At 58.5% G+C, this 15,815-nt stretch overlaps 1 protein-coding gene across 1 annotated transcript in view; it reads left to right on the forward strand.

The window, feature by feature from the left end:
* The window catches only part of RUNX3 (RUNX family transcription factor 3), a 30,306-nt gene extending 14,853 nt beyond the window's left edge, over positions 1–15,453 (forward strand). The window contains exons 4-5 of the mRNA XM_081225855.1: positions 7,199–7,357; positions 12,354–15,453. Of these exons, the coding sequence (XP_081081981.1) occupies positions 7,199–7,357; positions 12,354–12,898 (704 nt within the window). The 3' untranslated portion in view covers positions 12,899–15,453. The remainder of the gene's footprint in view (positions 1–7,198; positions 7,358–12,353) is intronic.
* The last annotated feature ends 362 nt before the right edge of the window (positions 15,454–15,815 follow it).

Genomic DNA, 15,815 nt, shown 5'->3' on the forward strand with positions numbered 1-15,815 from the left:
GTACATGGGATGATTTCAACAGATATTTTTCGGGGTACCGACCATGTGTCAGGCACTATTCTAGAAGCTAGGGACACTCCAGTGAACCCAACAGATTGGCTCTGGCCCTCTTGGGTCCCACCCACTAGGGGTGGGGAGACATGGTGAACCATGCTGTTGTCACCATGGCCCACGAGGCCCAACCTGATCTGTGCCCATTACCCCTCGCCTTCCTCTCTGACACCCTTCTCCTCACTTACCCAACTCTGGCCACCTTGGCCTCCTGACTAGTCTTCAAACTGGGCAGCTTCACACTTCTGCCTCAGGGCCTTTGCACTGCCGTTCCCTCTACCTGGGGCACGACTCCCCCAACAACCCCAGATGTGTGGCTCGCTGCTTCCCACCTTGAAGTCTTTACTCACACTTCTCAGTGAGCCCTCCCCTGACCACGCTGTTTCAATCAAACACACAGGCATCCCCCTCTCGCCCTTACACTTCCCGGCTTTCATTTTACTTATCACCTCCTAAGATGCTATATAGTTCACTCATTTATTTCACGTATTTTTCATCTCCCCTGACTACTATGTATGCTCCATGGGGTGGGGGTTCTTCGCTTTGCCAGACACTGATGTAGACCCTGGAACACAGACGTGAGCACTTAGTAAGTGCTCAGTAAATGTTTGTTGAATGAATAAACGAGGTAAACAGATGATTAGCTAGTTTAATTTCAGGTAGTGAGAAGTCCTGCAAAGAAAATCTAAGCTGGGGGTGGGGGGGAGCAGTGGAGAGTGCAGAGCTGGGACCCACAGCGGGAGGGGGACAGGGGAGGCCTCCTGAAGAGGTGACATTTGAGCAGAGGCCTGAAGGAGGTGAGCAGACAGCCACTGGGGCTGCTGGGGGCAGGAGACGACGTGGGCAAGAAAAGTGACCCTGAGCCTGCAACTTTAGGACTGTGGCCGTCCTAAAGTTACCACAGTTCTGTTCTCAGCTCCAGGTGGGATTGGAGGGATGCCCGGCTTGAGGAGAGGCAACTGCTCCCGGCCCCTAGCTCCCAGGACCCCACGCCCCCAGGGGGAATGCACCCAGCAGGGGGGAAGGGGTTAACCTTGGACCTCCCCCGTTCCCCTAATCAACCCCAGGCCACTGGAAGCCCCAGTTGTGCCCCTGGGAGAGCCACTGGCTCCCCACCCGCCTGGTTCCTTGCCCAGCCACCGACTGGCTTTCATCTGCTCACAGGGGGCCGATTTACAGCAGACCACCTGGGGCTCAGTCCCCGCCTGCGACTCTGCTCGGCTGTTAGGAACCGGGGGTAAATCTCCTGACAGGCCACAGAGCAGGCCTTGGGCCCGGGTGCCCCACCCCACGGCTGGACAGACAGTGGCTGCTGTGTATGGGATGTGGCCGCACCAGGGCCAGGTTGGGCAGCCGAGGAGGTGGCTGAGTGGCTTCAGATGGGAGAAGGGCCCCATGGCTGGGGCCCACATTGTTGCCTGCAGACCACGCTGCTCCTGGGGCCCCGCCCAGCTCTGCGTCTCCCCGCTCCCTGCTCCCGCTGGCCTCCTGCCCCCCTCACCCCACTGTGGCAGGACACTGAGCTGGCCTCCTGCCAGTTGGGCCTCACTGCCAGCTCTGGAGCCAGCTCTGCTCTCTTGGAGGTCTTGGGACGTCAAGACCTTAGCAGCTGAGCTCCATGCAACATGCTGACCAGTCCAGGTTTGACCTTGACCACGTGCCTCCACTTTCCCATCTGTACAATGGTTGTGATGATAGCGGCCTCTCAGAGGATCGTGGCCCTTGTAGACGACACGCGTGGCCTGCCTGGCACAGTACTTGGCAAGTCGTAAATGTCTGCTCAAGCGGTTGCCACTCTCATCACGGGGCCTTGTGTCGGGCCAGTGTGAAGGCAGGGGCATGGCCCTGATGGCCCCTGGGTTTCCCCCTGAAGCACCAGGTACCTGGCAGGTGTGGGGACCCAGTGCTGGCCCAGTGCTGAGAGATGCCCCGGGAATGGAAGGAAGGGAGCCCCCCCTGGAATCCAGCCCTCAGCCTCAGCCTCCTGCCGCTGGACCCCGGGTGAGTCACCCGCCTGGCTGGGCCCCAGTGTTCCTCCCCCAACTTTGATCCTTCTCACACACCTGCAGGGCTGGGCCCTCCCACTGTCCAGATCCCTTGAGGAGGGGTTGTGAACCCAGAGTGCCTTCCTCGAGCGCCAAGGCCCGGCGGGCTGTTTAATTCTCCTGGCCTGTCCACACCATCAGGAGTTAGAGTGTGAGCTCTGCTTCACAGGTGACACAACCGTGGCCCAGTGGGTAAGAGCTGCCTGGGACAGGCCTGGGCCACTGGGCCCTGGAGGGTCATAAATGAGGGTCGGAGCACTCATCAAGGTGATGTCGGACGGGCTGTCAGTGAGTTGAGCCCAGGTGCTGCAGGCGGACAGGCAGCCCAAGCGAGATCCAGGGGGCCAAAGTGGGGCCGTCCCAGGCAGTCCCCCTCCTCTGCACAAAGTGCTGTATCTTGAGACACTTGGGGCCTGTCCTCCAGCTCATCCTCAACTCAGGGGTTAGACACTATGATAACCACTTGACAGCTGTGGAAACTGAGGCCCAGAGGAGCAGAGGGACTTGGTGGGTTAGAGCAGGTGTGATTAGAGGGTTGGACGCTCAGCGCTGAGCTTCCGAGCAGGGCAGGGCTCCTGGTGGAGTCCACTGAGACCCTCTCATCTTCCTCTTTCCAGGCCTGTCCTCCTGCATCTGCTCTGGGCCCTGGGCCTGGGTTGGGCCCTAACACCCACTGTTTGGAGCCCCTGACTTTCCAAACCCAGGCTCCTTTCCTACAAGATGGGCTCTGGGAAGACAAGGTGGCCAGGTGCCTCTTTGTGACCTCGAGCATGTCCCTGACCTTCACTGAGCCTCAGTTTTCTCACCTGTGAACTAGGGACAGTGGTAGACCCCCTCATGGGGATAATGCAGGTGAAACAAGGCAGAGCGTGTCAACTGATTAGACAGGGGAGTGGAGGAAGCACTAAGTGTCAGCCGCTGTTTTTCTTGCCGTTCTGCTAGCTACTGCTCTTAGCCTGCAGAGGCGCTGGGAGAAGGGGGCTTCCTGGAAGAGGCAGAGAATAAATACTAGAGAAACCCTGGGAGCAGCAGCCACAGCAGGAGGCGGTGATGGGGGGCCCTGGGAGCAAGCAACCCTGCCTCCCTTCCTTCTGGGGGCCTCATCCTGGCCAGTGGCTGAGTCTTGCCGTCTTAAGTCAGGGACTTTCAAAGCTAGAGGGGCCTCAGTGAGCAGTGTGTGCAGATGGGAAACTGAGTCCCAGCGTGAAAGGGCTGGGCCCCTGGTGACCTAGTGAGCTGGGCCAGGGCTCCCCACCCAGCTCTCACTGTGGGCAGCTGAATGAAAGAGGTCTATTCTGAAGGCACATCTTCTTTCCTCAGGCACAGGGAGTTCCGTTCTGTTCCCAGTGTGAAGGCCCAGGCCCCGTGGCTCTGAGACTCTCTGGCGCCCTGGCCACGTGGAGCCCCCTCAGCTCCCCTTTGCCCCTCCTGGGCCGTGGCTCCGGCATTCCACAGCAACAAGGAAGCAGTTCCCCAAGTGCTGTTAAAACTCCTCCTCCAGGAAGTCTGCCCTACGTGAAGGCAGAGCAGCATGTGGTGGGAGTGTGGGCTCTGGGACCACATTACCTGATTTATATCCCAGACCAACCGCTTAGTGTAGGGCTCATCTTGAAGCCTCAGTGGCCCCATCTGTACAATGGGACCAAAAGGGAAGTGTCAGGAGAAAGAGCACTGGACTTGGAGTCGGGGTCTGGGTGCCGACGCCAGCTCCGCTGTCCTGGCTTTGTGTCCCGGACAGGACTTACCATCCTGGCCTCCGTGTCCTGGTCTCTATGTGGGGATGATAATCCTGCGTCTCTTGGCACGGGCTGGGGTAGAAGTGACCGTGCAGGTGGTGGGGACCCAGGTGGGTGGAGAGCGTCCGGTTACCTTGTTTGGCCAGCACCACGACCTGCGAGGGCACCACGATGCAGACACCGTGGCTTGGGGTGGGTGGGGGAAAGGGGTTGAGGCTACCAGGCGGCAGAGCCCATCCTCGGACCCAGGCTGGCTGCGAACCCCTCGCTCCTTCCGCTGTGAACCCCTCGTTCCTTCCACTGGCCCACAGGAGTATCTCTAGATACTTAGTGCACGGTGTGACTCAGAAACGGGACTTTATTAGCCAGTGGCGATAACAACAAGGCCTGAGGTTTTGCACCAGCTTTCGTGTAACCCCGCTGGCTCACTTCAAGCTTGTGGTTGACCCTTTGCACCCGAGCTGCTGTCAGGTTCGTCTGCGGTCTCCAGATCTATCCAGCCGGCTTCCTGCCTGTTGAGATTGTTCTGACTTCATTCATGCCCCAGCTCATCCACATTACCTTGCCATTTTCAGTGGCCTCAGCAGCAAGGGCAACAGCATTTCCTCCAAGGCCAATCAGGACTGAGGCCAAGCCGTCCGGCACTTCCCTAGAGACCACGTCCTGAGGGGTATCCATTAGCCGGTCCTTGATGGCTAAGGTTAGACAACCAACCAGCAAATGAAATCCCAAACTTGGAGGATGCAAACTGGCAGCCCCTGAACAGGACAGGTTCTACAAAGTGGTTGAGTTATTTTGTTGTTGTTTTCAGTATTTGAATTAATTGCCACCACATAAAATATGGGAGGTTTCACATAAAAGCAGGTTTATGGCTTCTGGTAAACTGGAAGCTCTGGCAACACTGGGTCCACCCCCATCAGGGCACCAGTCAGCTGGACTGGATGGCAACTGCCCCTTCTACAAGGCCCACCCGCTCCAGTCTGCCCCAGGCCCTACGCATCCCATGTGCCTCATTTATGTGATTTGCCCAGCCCCCATAGTCATCTAACTTAGTGGCCCCAGCTCCAGCCAAACTAACCCCAGCCCACGTTTTTCCTGTTGCCAGGGGTCCTGGGAGGCAGCAGTGGGGGGCCCGGCTGGGAGCCAGGTGGTCTCATTTTGGCTGCTGAGTGTCCCGTGGGCTCGGGCCTGGGGCCTCTCGGAGGAGAAAGTGGGTCCCTGGTTCTTGGTGACTTGCTGAGCCCATTGAGGCTCCCAGGACAACCTGTTCCATTTCTAAGGGCTCTCAGATGCCTATTTGAGCTTGTGACAGGGGGGTGTAGCGAGACTAGGGGCCTGTGGGTACCAGAATCCATTGCATCCCCCTTTTGAAAATCAGGCCCATTCTGAAGCCTCCACCTCTGTCCGCTCACTCCCAGTGGCAGTGAAGAGTCATCTCACACCTTCCAGGCCCCTAGGACGCCATTTTCCAAGCCTCAGCAAGCATGGTGGGCAGTTTTGTTTTACCTCCCACTACCTCTCTCTCCTTCTTCTTTCTCTGTCAATCTAGAAAATTCCTCGTGTCACTGAAGACCCCAGGACTCAGGCAAGCCTTCCCCTCTCCCTTAGCCACCCCCCCGCCGCCACACTTCTTTTCCAAGGATCCCAAGTCTAAGACATCCTCCCTCTTTCCTCGCTGTGTGACCTCGGGCAAGCCTCTTTACCTCTCTGAACTGCAGTTCTCTTGTCTGTAAAAAGAGGACCAGGCCCACCTGTCTGCCTGGCCTCCTCCCTCAGGGTCAGGTGGAGCCGAATGGGCCAACCTCGGCTGACAGGCTGATCAGGAATGCCCAGGAATATCCGGTCCTCTCTGTGAGGAGTCTGTTATAACAGAGTGTCTGCCCTGGAGAAACCCCCCGACACAAGGAGGTGTGTGAACCGAGATATTCCTGGGAGTCCTGTGTGCAGGGGGATCATTTGGAAGCGAGCTAAGTGTCCATCTGAGAGGAACGGCTGAGGGGATTGCAGCCTCCAGGGGATGTGACGAGCTGGAACGAGGGACATCCACAGGCTTAGTGAGGCCGCCCCGCCCCCACCTGTTGCCCCTCACTGCACCCCAGGGTGGGGTCCCGAGGTTTTGCGGGAACGCTGTTGTTTCTCTGGGGCTGGGTTACTCTCTCCATCTATCAGATAAGGAAACTGAGGTGGCCCCCCAGGTGTGCTACTGAAAGAGCAAGTTAGAGAATGATACAGCCAGGCTGAGACCATTCAAGAAAGTTCTGTGAGAAACTTGCTCTGTGTTTTGCATGCACGTGAAACCAAAAAAAAGCTGGAAAGAAAGACCTCCAAATGGATCACGTGGGGATTTCTGGGCAGGGATTTAGGGTGGGTCAGAGGGGCCATTAGCCTTACCTGTAATGCTTTTATTTTTGTAGCTATTCATATTTTGCTTGTGAAATGTAAAATGAGTCATTGAAAAAGTGGGGTGTGTGTGTGTGTGTGTGTGTGTGTGAGAGAGAGAGAGAGAGAGAGAGGTGGTGGTCCCTGCAAGCCTGATGTCATTCAAGAAGCCTTGAGGGTGGCCTCGGCTGGCTGCTTAAAGGCAGGGGCATGGCCATCTTGACCTTGCCAGCTCCTCCAGGGTCTCGGAGACGAGGCTGGCGTCCTTCCTGTGTGGACCCTGGCAGAGGGATACTGGGAAATGCTGGCAGTTTCTCCAAGTGTGATGCCCAAGCCAGGTGCACTGGTCCCCTGTCCCCAGCTTCAGGACAGAGATGGGAGTCCAGCCCCTCACACAGCGCCCCACTCCACTTCCCAGCATCGTGGTGAATTTCCCCTCCTGTCTGAGCCCCAGAGGGGAGAAGGCATGTGCTGGGGGTCCCAGGGTAGCTCTGGGCTGGAGGAGCCAGCATTCCCATTCCGGGGCCATCTCCCATTCCTCTTGCAGATGCGAATAGCAGGCAGGATGGATGCTGGGGGACAGACAGCGGCAGCATCCCTGGGTTCTCTCCCTGCCTCCCATGGGAGCCTGCTTAAGTCCCTTTCCCGTGCCTGTTGCCTCAGATTCCCCTTCTGCCAAAAAGCGTAACGTAGAGGTGTAGGTCGCAGGCTTTGATTTGAACCCTGAGTTCAAATCTTGACTCCACAACTTACTGGCTCTGTGGCCTGGAACCTCTTTGAGCCTCACCTATGGCATAAGAAGGTAGGAGTGCGATGGTGGCAGCCCCAGGGCAGCATGTCTCAGAAGAGACATCAGTGGTGGCCTGTGGGTTCTCCCTGCAGAGGCGTAAGTTTAGACCTCAGGGAGAACTTCCCAGCAGAGCAAGGCATTTCTGCCCCCCAGAGACTCTCGGGGACCAGCTTCTCACGGGCTCTCATGCTCTGCAGGGCATCGACAGAAGCTGGAGGACCAGACCAAGGCGTTCCCTGACCGCTTCGGGGACCTGGAGCGCCTGCGCATGCGGGTGACGCCGAGCACGCCCAGCCCCCGAGGCTCGCTCAGCACCACCAGCCACTTCAGCAGCCAGGCCCAGACCCCCATCCAAGGTACGGCACCGGGAGGTGGGGGCTGCGGTGGGAGAAGGGGACGGGGGCCTGGAAGTGGTCTCTCTGCTCCAGACCAAAAGCTCATCCCAGGGTCGCTGGCTGCACCACCCTGGTGTTTGTTATAAAGGAGCACCAGTGCTCCTACACGCGGCCTGCTCTGAGGGCCCGCTCCGCCCGGTCCTGGGCTCAACCCTTCCTTCATTCATTCAGCAAACATTTATTGCCACTCACCCTGTGCCGCTGTGGTGCCTGGCCCCAGGGATGAATAGACAGGCACAGTCCCCGCTCTCCAGGAGCTCCCTGTCCCCTGCGGGAAATGGGTATGAGTCCCCCAGTGCACCCGTTAAAGTTGGGCAGGCCTCGCCCAAGGAGCCTGAGACAGACATATGTCTGCCAAGGACACCACAGCCCCCCAGGCCTCAGCTTTCTCATCTGAAAGCGGGGTGGTGGTGGATGCCTCTGCCTGGGCCTCGGCTGACATTCAAATCACATCACTGCACTCAAACTTTGTAAACTGTGAAGTGAAGTTGTCCCTGGAGAGAGACAGAGCCTCTCCTGAGAAAGGTCCCCACCTGCCCGGAGACTCTTCCCAAACAGGAGGGAGGAGGGAGGCCTCTGGGCAGAGGCCCAGGATGGAGTCTTTACCCCTTGGCCAGATGGACACGGCAGGCACGTGTGAGCCTAAGTCTCGGGCAGGCCGTCCAGGTGTACAGGGCCTGGCACGTAGCAGGTGCTCAGTAGGTGGTCAGATGGTGAATATCTACCCTGCTCTCTGGGTTCTCTTGGCCAGTGGGTTGGGGTGCAGGAGGCTGAGTGCACAGCTGACCCTCAGGCCAGGCAGGGACGGAGAGTGCTTGTCACCAGTGCTGGACGTGGCCGGGAGGGCTGGCTGCTGCTGTCATGCACCGTGGGTGTCTGTTCTTTCTTGGTCCTCCAGGCCCTGGTTAGAACCCATTTGGCAGATAAGTGAATTGAGGCTTAAGAGGTTAAGGGCCACTCTTGGGTCACACAGCGCATCAATGACCAGGTTCAAAGTGTCCACAGCACCTGCCCCCAGGAACTTCCTGTACTTCTGAGGGCACAAGCAAGGGGGTCCCTACTGGGTCTCTCCATTAAGGGAGGCCCTGCCCCCAGCCCTGGCCATGTGTGCCAGGCACAATGCCATAACAGGGGGACTTGATGCAGCCCCCTGGTGTGAAGAGATGGTACCTCCCTTCTGGCCTGGGAAGCTGGGCCTTGGCCCTGCTGAGCCCCCAAGGTAGGGAGAGGCCCCAGGTCCAGGCTCTTAGCCACGAGCTGTCAAGTTTGAGACACTCAGCAACTCTTGAGCCAGGGGGGCTGCAGGGTGGAGGGGTCTGAGCTCAAGAGGCAGTAAGAGGTCCTCTGGGCCATGCCCACCCCTGCCCAGAAGCTGTCTGCGCTCCCGTTCCCGGCAGGCCAGCCTTTGTGCAGGTACAGTGGTCTAACACTCCAGGCCTTTCCCTGACATGGGCAGTGCTGGGGCCCAGCCAGGGGGCCCTGGAACCCAGCAGGTGGGGGCTAACAGTGGCGTCCTGTCCAGCAGCTCCCGTGGAAGGAGAACCCACCTCTCTTTCCACTTGTGTGGACATGGCTTGGGAATCAGCACCTGCTGGAGCCTGAGGCCGGCCTACCCACCCTCTGTCCAGCCCCAGAGGGCCAGGCCTAGCCCAGCAGCAGGCAGAGCCCCTGCCTCCCCCGAGGCTGGGAGGAGAGGAGGTCGGGCCTGTGTGGGATAGTGGCTGACCCAGTCCTTCCCCTTCTGCTGTATCCTGAGGCAGGGTGCTCGCTAGCCACCCACAGCACTGGACTTCAGGCAGCCTCTGTGGCCCTTCACACCAGCCAGGCCTCCCCGTCCTCAGGCCTGTCCCCTTTGGAGTAAGAGGAAGGGCTTTTGACAACCAAGACCAAGGAAGGAACATGAACTTTGCAGTCAGGTGGACCTGGCTAGGAATTCGGGCTCTGCCAGGCACTGGCTGTGTGATCTTAGGCAAGTCGCTTCACCTCTCTGAGCCTCAGTTTTCTCATCTGTAAAGTGGGAAGAAGGAGGTATCTGTCACGGGTGTTGGCAGGGCAAGGCTTGGGGAGTCCCTCTCACTGGCCCTCCCCTCCTGGTGGGACAAGCCTCTACTTTCAGACTCCATCCTGGGGGTCCCCCTAAGGATACCCCACCACCACTTCTCTTGGTTCCTGTTAATAGCTTTGACCCCCCAGCTTTGGTGACTGGCAAGCAGTGCCAAGGCCCCAACCCCTCCGTACCCCAGCCCCCAGCCCCCCGCCCCCTGGCTGTGACTGCCCACAATGGGGGCTTCTCACAGCTCAAAGGCCTCATTCAGCCACCACACAGCAGCTGGGGCAATTTGGAGAAGAAAATAAACATTTCCTTCCAGTGTTGGGATTGGCTGCTCGACAGCGGCCTGGCCAGCTCGGGTTTCTTGGGGCTACTGGGCTGGAGGGGGCGGGGCTGGGGGCAGACGCTGCCCCCACCCCAGGAGGGAGGCAGGTGAGGACGGTGGCAGGGCCGGGCAGGCCTGCCCGCAGCCCACATGACCCCGAGGGCCACACGCACCCAGGCCCACCTGGCATGGCCTTGTTTCCCCGGGCTACAGCCCTGCCATCGCATCCTGGGCTCCCTGTTTGGGATCCCTTTGTTTTGCAAAAGGGGTTCCTGTCAGGCGGCGGCGCTCGCTTCCCTGGGCTCAGAGCAAGGTGTTAGCCTCATGCTTGGCTGTGCTTGGGGTGCCAGGCACTGCCAACAAGGATCCTCCCCTGGGGTTCAGAGATGAGGGCAGGAGCCAGGGTCCTCTGACCCCCTAGGCTTCAGGGCAGCACTGACCAGCCAAGGGATCTGTTAGGGAGGGTCCAGATGTGCCAGAAGGCCACCGTCTCCCAGCCCCTAGCCCCCACATCTCCCCACCTGGAGCCTGGAGCCTCATCCCGTATCATCCACATCCGGGACCAGAGCCTGCTGCTGAGGAAACACCTCCCCAGCTGAGCTGGGAAGATCCCAAAGTCCAGAGAAGTTACAAGTCTTATCTGAGGTCACACAGCACCTCAAGCAGATCTGGGGAAGTGAGGCCTGAGGGCATCTGCAGCTCTAGCCTCAGCCACACCTCAGGCACGGCAGGCAGTGCACACCTGGAGCTGGCCAGGGGCAGAGGCTGACCTCCTCCTGAGCCCTCTCTGGCCCCTGGTCTTTGGTGGAAAGAGGGCTTGGGGACAGACAGACTTTAGACTGCTGCTGGGGGCTCATCCACCTCCCCACTGCTGCCCAGAGTCACCCCTTTGGCCAGGGTATAAGGAAGGCCCAGGGTCAGGGGCTCATCTTTGCAGGGCCCTGAATGAGCCGGTTCTCCTGAGTGCCCAGAACAGGAGGTGTCACAGCTGCAGTGGCAGCACAAACCCTCATCAGGCCCCTGCTCTGTGCCCAGTGTAGGCACTTTACGTGTATTAACTAATTTAATCTCTAGGAACTGTTACTGTCTCCATTTTTCATGTGGGACAACTTGATGCACAGAGAGGTTTAGTGACTTGCCCAAGGACACACAGCTAGTAAGTGTCAGAACTAAGATAAGTATCCAGCCTCAGAGACCACACAGTTCACCTTCAGTCTGTGCTGCCTCAAAGATGGGACAGTTACCCTTCAGGCACGTGTCAGAACTCAGGACTGAGAGTCCTAGGGTTCTGTGTAGGTCCAGTGTGCTGTGTGACACTTAGGCAAGTGCCCCACCCTCTCTGAGTCTCAGTCTTCCTACCAAGGGGTTTAGACTCAATCCTGAAGCCCCTTTGAGTGTTGAGGTTTGGGGGGCTCTGTGATTACAAAAGCACGGGGCAGAGGCTGGGATACTTTTGTCTTGGAGCCAACTCCTGGGGGAGCCAGGGTGGGGCCTGGGCTGGACACTGGGTCTCTCTGTGACAAGGGCAGGGTCCAGGCCACCAAGCCCCTCTGGCTGCCATCTGTCTCACTTTGCTGTGGAGGCAGGCGAGGGTGGCATCTGATCCCTGTCTGGCCACCAGTCAGCTCCAGCCTGCAGGGCAGCCCTGGAGACACAGGCCCAGGCTGAGGCCGGGGTTGGGTGGGGTGGGGGGATGGACAGAGCTGCCGTGGACCCAGCTCCCACAGCACAGGCAGAAGCTCCCGTAACCTAACTGAGCCCCACCTGGGCAGGAGAGGTGCAGGCGCACGCACACGTCCACCCTAGCCGGAGCAGAAAGCAGAGGCCTCGTGATGAGTTCCAGTCCTTTCTGTGCAGCATCAGGAGAAGCCATCTTTCTCTCTCTGCCTGGTCCCTCGTCTGGGAGAGCAGGGCCTGACCCCCAGCCTCACGGGACCGTTGGGGACCCTCTTTACCGAGAGCGAGAGAGGCAGGGCGAACCTGCCGGGCGGCCTGTGCTGGCCCCGCCCTTGGCTCCCCACAAACCCACAGCCCAGCGGGGAGCCCACCTGCCCCCTCGACAGGCCTCTGCACGGCTAGGCTGGGAAGAGGATGCTGGGAGGAGAGCAAAGCCCTCCCCCTCCTCCGCCTGCCCCGGCAGCGCCCGGGGCCACCCACAGCCCAGACCCCTGCTCGCACCTTCTTCCCAGGTGGGGCCGGATTGGGAATCAACAGGCTCCAGCCCCCGAGCAGCTCAGGGCGGTGGAAGCAGAGCCACATGTAGCACCAGGGATCCCCCTGGATGGGCCTGTAAACCAGAGCCCGAGGTCATTCGTTTTTCTGTTTTTATTTTATTTGTTTGTTTGTTTGTTTGTTTGTTTTTACATCTTTATTGGAGTATAATTGCTTTACAGTGGTGTGTTAGTTTCTGCTTTATAACAAAGTGAATCAGTTATACATATACATATGTTCCCATATCTCTTCCCTCTTGCGTCTCCCTCCCTAGTTAGTGGGAAGCAGCCGCATAGCTGAGGTCATTCTTGAAGAAAGGCTGCCGGGGTGGTGTCGGGCAGTGACTGACCATCCTCCTTGCTGTCCCCCAGGCACCTCCGACCTGAACCCTTTCTCCGACCCCCGCCAGTTTGACCGCTCCTTCGCAGCGCTGCCGACCCTCCCAGAGAGCCGCTTCCCCGACCCCCGGATGCATTACCCAGGGGCCATGTCGGCCGCCTTCCCCTACAGCGCCACACCCTCGGGCACGAGTATCAGCAGCCTCAGCGTGGCCAGCATGCCGGCCACCGGCCGCTTCCACCACACCTACCTCCCACCGCCCTACCCGGGGGCCCCGCAGAACCAGAGCGGGCCCTTCCAGGCCAGCCCTTCCCCCTACCACCTATACTACGGTGCGTCCTCCAGCTCCTACCAGTTCTCCATGGTGGCCGGCAGCAGCAGCGCTGGCGACCGCTCTCCCACCCGCATGCTGGCCTCCTGCCCCAGCAGCGCCACCTCTGTCGCCACCGGCAACCTCATGAACCCCAGCCTGGGTGGCCAGAGCGACGGCGTGGAGGCCGATGGCAGCCACAGCAACTCGCCTACCGCCCTGAGCACGCCCGGCCGCATGGACGAGGCCGTGTGGCGGCCCTACTGACCGCCCGGGTCCAAGTGGACTGCTCCCGCCGGTGGCGGGGACCCCAAGAACCTTCCAGACAAGTGGCGGGCCCAGCTCCAAGGCTCAGGGCACTCATGGGACTTAACGCTTCACGGCAGCTGTGGGCCCAGGGTCCATGGTCCTGGGGCCCAGAGCTGGTAGCTGGCTCTGAGAGCATCTGGTCCAGCCACGTCTTTGTACAGAGGGGTCGGGACCTCCCCCAGGACCCCGCCCCCAGCCCAGATCCTACTCATCTCATCCCACGTCCCTGTGGGAGAAGTAGCCTCCTCCTGCCACCTCCTCTGGAATGACCTGGCTGTCCCCAGCTATGCCCACTGCTGTCACAAGGCCCAGGCCTCCTGGGACAGAGACCATCTCTGTTCTAGAGCGAGGCGGCATTTGCCCACGTGGTTTGGCCTCTTATCCTCGGGACCCTAGAAAGACCTCCCCACCCTTACCTTCCTCAGAGACCCCGCACCCTTGGGCCCAGCCCTCCCTCTGCATCTACACAAGTTGAGTCACAACTGGAAGGTCCCCCAGCCCTGAGAGGGGCTCACTTGTGGTTTGGATGGGGAAGGAACCCCTCCAGAGGCCCCAGGGAATCACTAGCAGAGATGGAATGAGGATACCCCCAGGCCCGAGCTCTGTTTCCCTACAACTCCTGGCGGCAGCTAAGGGCCCCGACCCCATCCCAGCCGTCCGTGGGTCCCAGGCCCCAGAGCAGACCGGCCTGCAGCAGCAGGCCCCTAAAACCGGGGAAGACACCTGCGGACAGGTCTTCCATGCACTTTACCAGTCCAAGGCATTCGTCCTCTGTTCTCTCAGTGGGGGCTGGGAAGGGTCCCTTTCCTGCTAGGCTGGTCTCAAAATTGCCATTTTTGGAGAGAGCACCAGGACCAGACAGGTCCTACCAGAAAGCCTTGGGGTAAGGGGTCATGGGGTCAGATGTCAGCATCCCTGGCCCACCTAGGTCCAGCCAAGCTGTGCACAGCCAAGCTGTGCCCCAGACCCGCAGCCTCGTGGGAAGGCCCAGCCAAACCTTCCAGTCTCTGACGCACAACTCTCCGTCTTTAACCAGTCTGCTCCCAAAGCAGTCTTGAAAAAAAAAACAGTTTTTAAAGCTGATTTTAGAGAAAGAAGCTTGTCAAACATTTTCAGACACACGATCTCTTACAGGAAAAGCCCCCATGATAGTTAATGATATCCCTCCCCCTCTGAGAGTGTGGAATTGTTAGGATCCCAAAACCTCCTCAAGAGGTCACAGTCCTTTAGCAGCAGCCCACCAGCTTGCACCAAAGGCCAGCCTGGTGCAGAACAAAGGGAGCACTGGTGAGATGCTGGAATCTCAAGTCTGTGGCTCTCGGGCATTTGTCCGAGAGGACGTGTGGGTGTCCCGGTAGAGGTGGGAGGGGTGTGGGGGAGTACGGTGGCTGCATGATGGCAGAACACAAGAGCTGTGAGGGGCTTGGCAGCCTCAGCTCAGCCCCTGCTGTGCTCACAGGGGAAGTATTACAGTTTACAAATGGGAAAGCAGGCCTTGCCCAAGGGTTTAAGCATGTCCAAGTTTTTTCATTCTAGAAAGGCATAAAAAACCCATGTCTGAATTTTTTAGTTCTCAAAAGGCGTAAGTGGAAAAAGACAAAACTTACAAGCATTGGGCAGCCTGTGGCTTTTAGCCACTGTTTCAGCCCCATCCTCTGTGGATGTGGAAATCTCCCCTACAAAATGCTCCTTAGCGGTTGTCTCTGTAATAGCACGTGACCTGCCTGCCACCGCACCCTGTAACAACCGCCAGATAAGCACATGGGATGCACACAGACAGGTCAGGAGGTCCTTCTGGTGATCTTATTCACACCCCTCTTGCTACAGCTTCTCTTGTCCTGCCCTCACTGGAAAAAGCAGTCCCCTGCTTTTATCTGTTCAAAATAGCTGCTGGGGGGATCCTGCTGACTCCCTTCAGCCGGGGGAGGGGCGCGGGGATATCTCCACCCCTTCTCAGGAAGCAGCTACAAATCCATTGCCCTCGTGTCTCCTCCTCTCCTATTCTCTTTGGTTGTAGACTGGCCCCAGGCCCCAGTGGGAGGCACCCTTGGGTTCCCAGTGCCCAGCACTTTGTAGCCCCTCCCCAGATCACTACCCCTTCCTGACATCCAAGCCCCAGTGAGGGCAGGGACAGGAAATAAATTGACCCCCTCCCCGCAACTCCCTGACTCAAAGTGATGGCAGCCGTGCTGAGTCTTTTTTAAGGCCCATAGTGGGTACAGACAGCTTGGGCTGGTAAAAATGGGTCCTTATTTACAAGGCTGCTTTGAAGTTGTACTAGGCAAACACACTGATTTAGAAAGTACAAGGAAATGAAAGGGTTTGGGCACCATATTACTGTAAGCCTCTTGATGGTGGGTACGGGTTCGTTGTGACATATTGTCATGCTGAGGAGTTAATACCTGCTATACTCATATCTTCCCTAAAACGGACCCAGGGCTGGGAAGAAGGTGGGGAGGGATGGAAACTGCTTTGCACTATAATTTGCTTAGTGTGTTTGTTTTTAATGCACAACTTCCGTGTACAGTAAACTGTCTTCTATACTATTTAACAGTAAAATGGAATTTTGACTGATTTGTTAACAATAATATAACTCTGCGATGTGTTGAAGGATCTCAATGCCAGACTTCTAGAGCTGTATGCATGGGGATGGGAGAGGATGGGAGTCCTTCCACCATGGCCAGGGAGGAATGGGGCAGGGCCTGGGGACAGGAGCAGGACTGACCACACTGCTTTGGAGATCCCCAGCGCCTTGGCCTCCCTGCATCCAGCTCCATCTGGGAGGGCCACAGAGACCACCCTGGGTAAGTGCAGCTGGCGAGGGCTCTCCCATGTGTGGCTGGAACCCCAGAGCAATATCAGGTCTTCAAGGTGC

Source organism: Mesoplodon bidens (assembly GCF_964165515.1).
Source record: "Mesoplodon bidens genome assembly, chromosome: 2".
NCBI classification, from domain to species: domain Eukaryota; kingdom Metazoa; phylum Chordata; class Mammalia; order Artiodactyla; family Ziphiidae; genus Mesoplodon; species Mesoplodon bidens.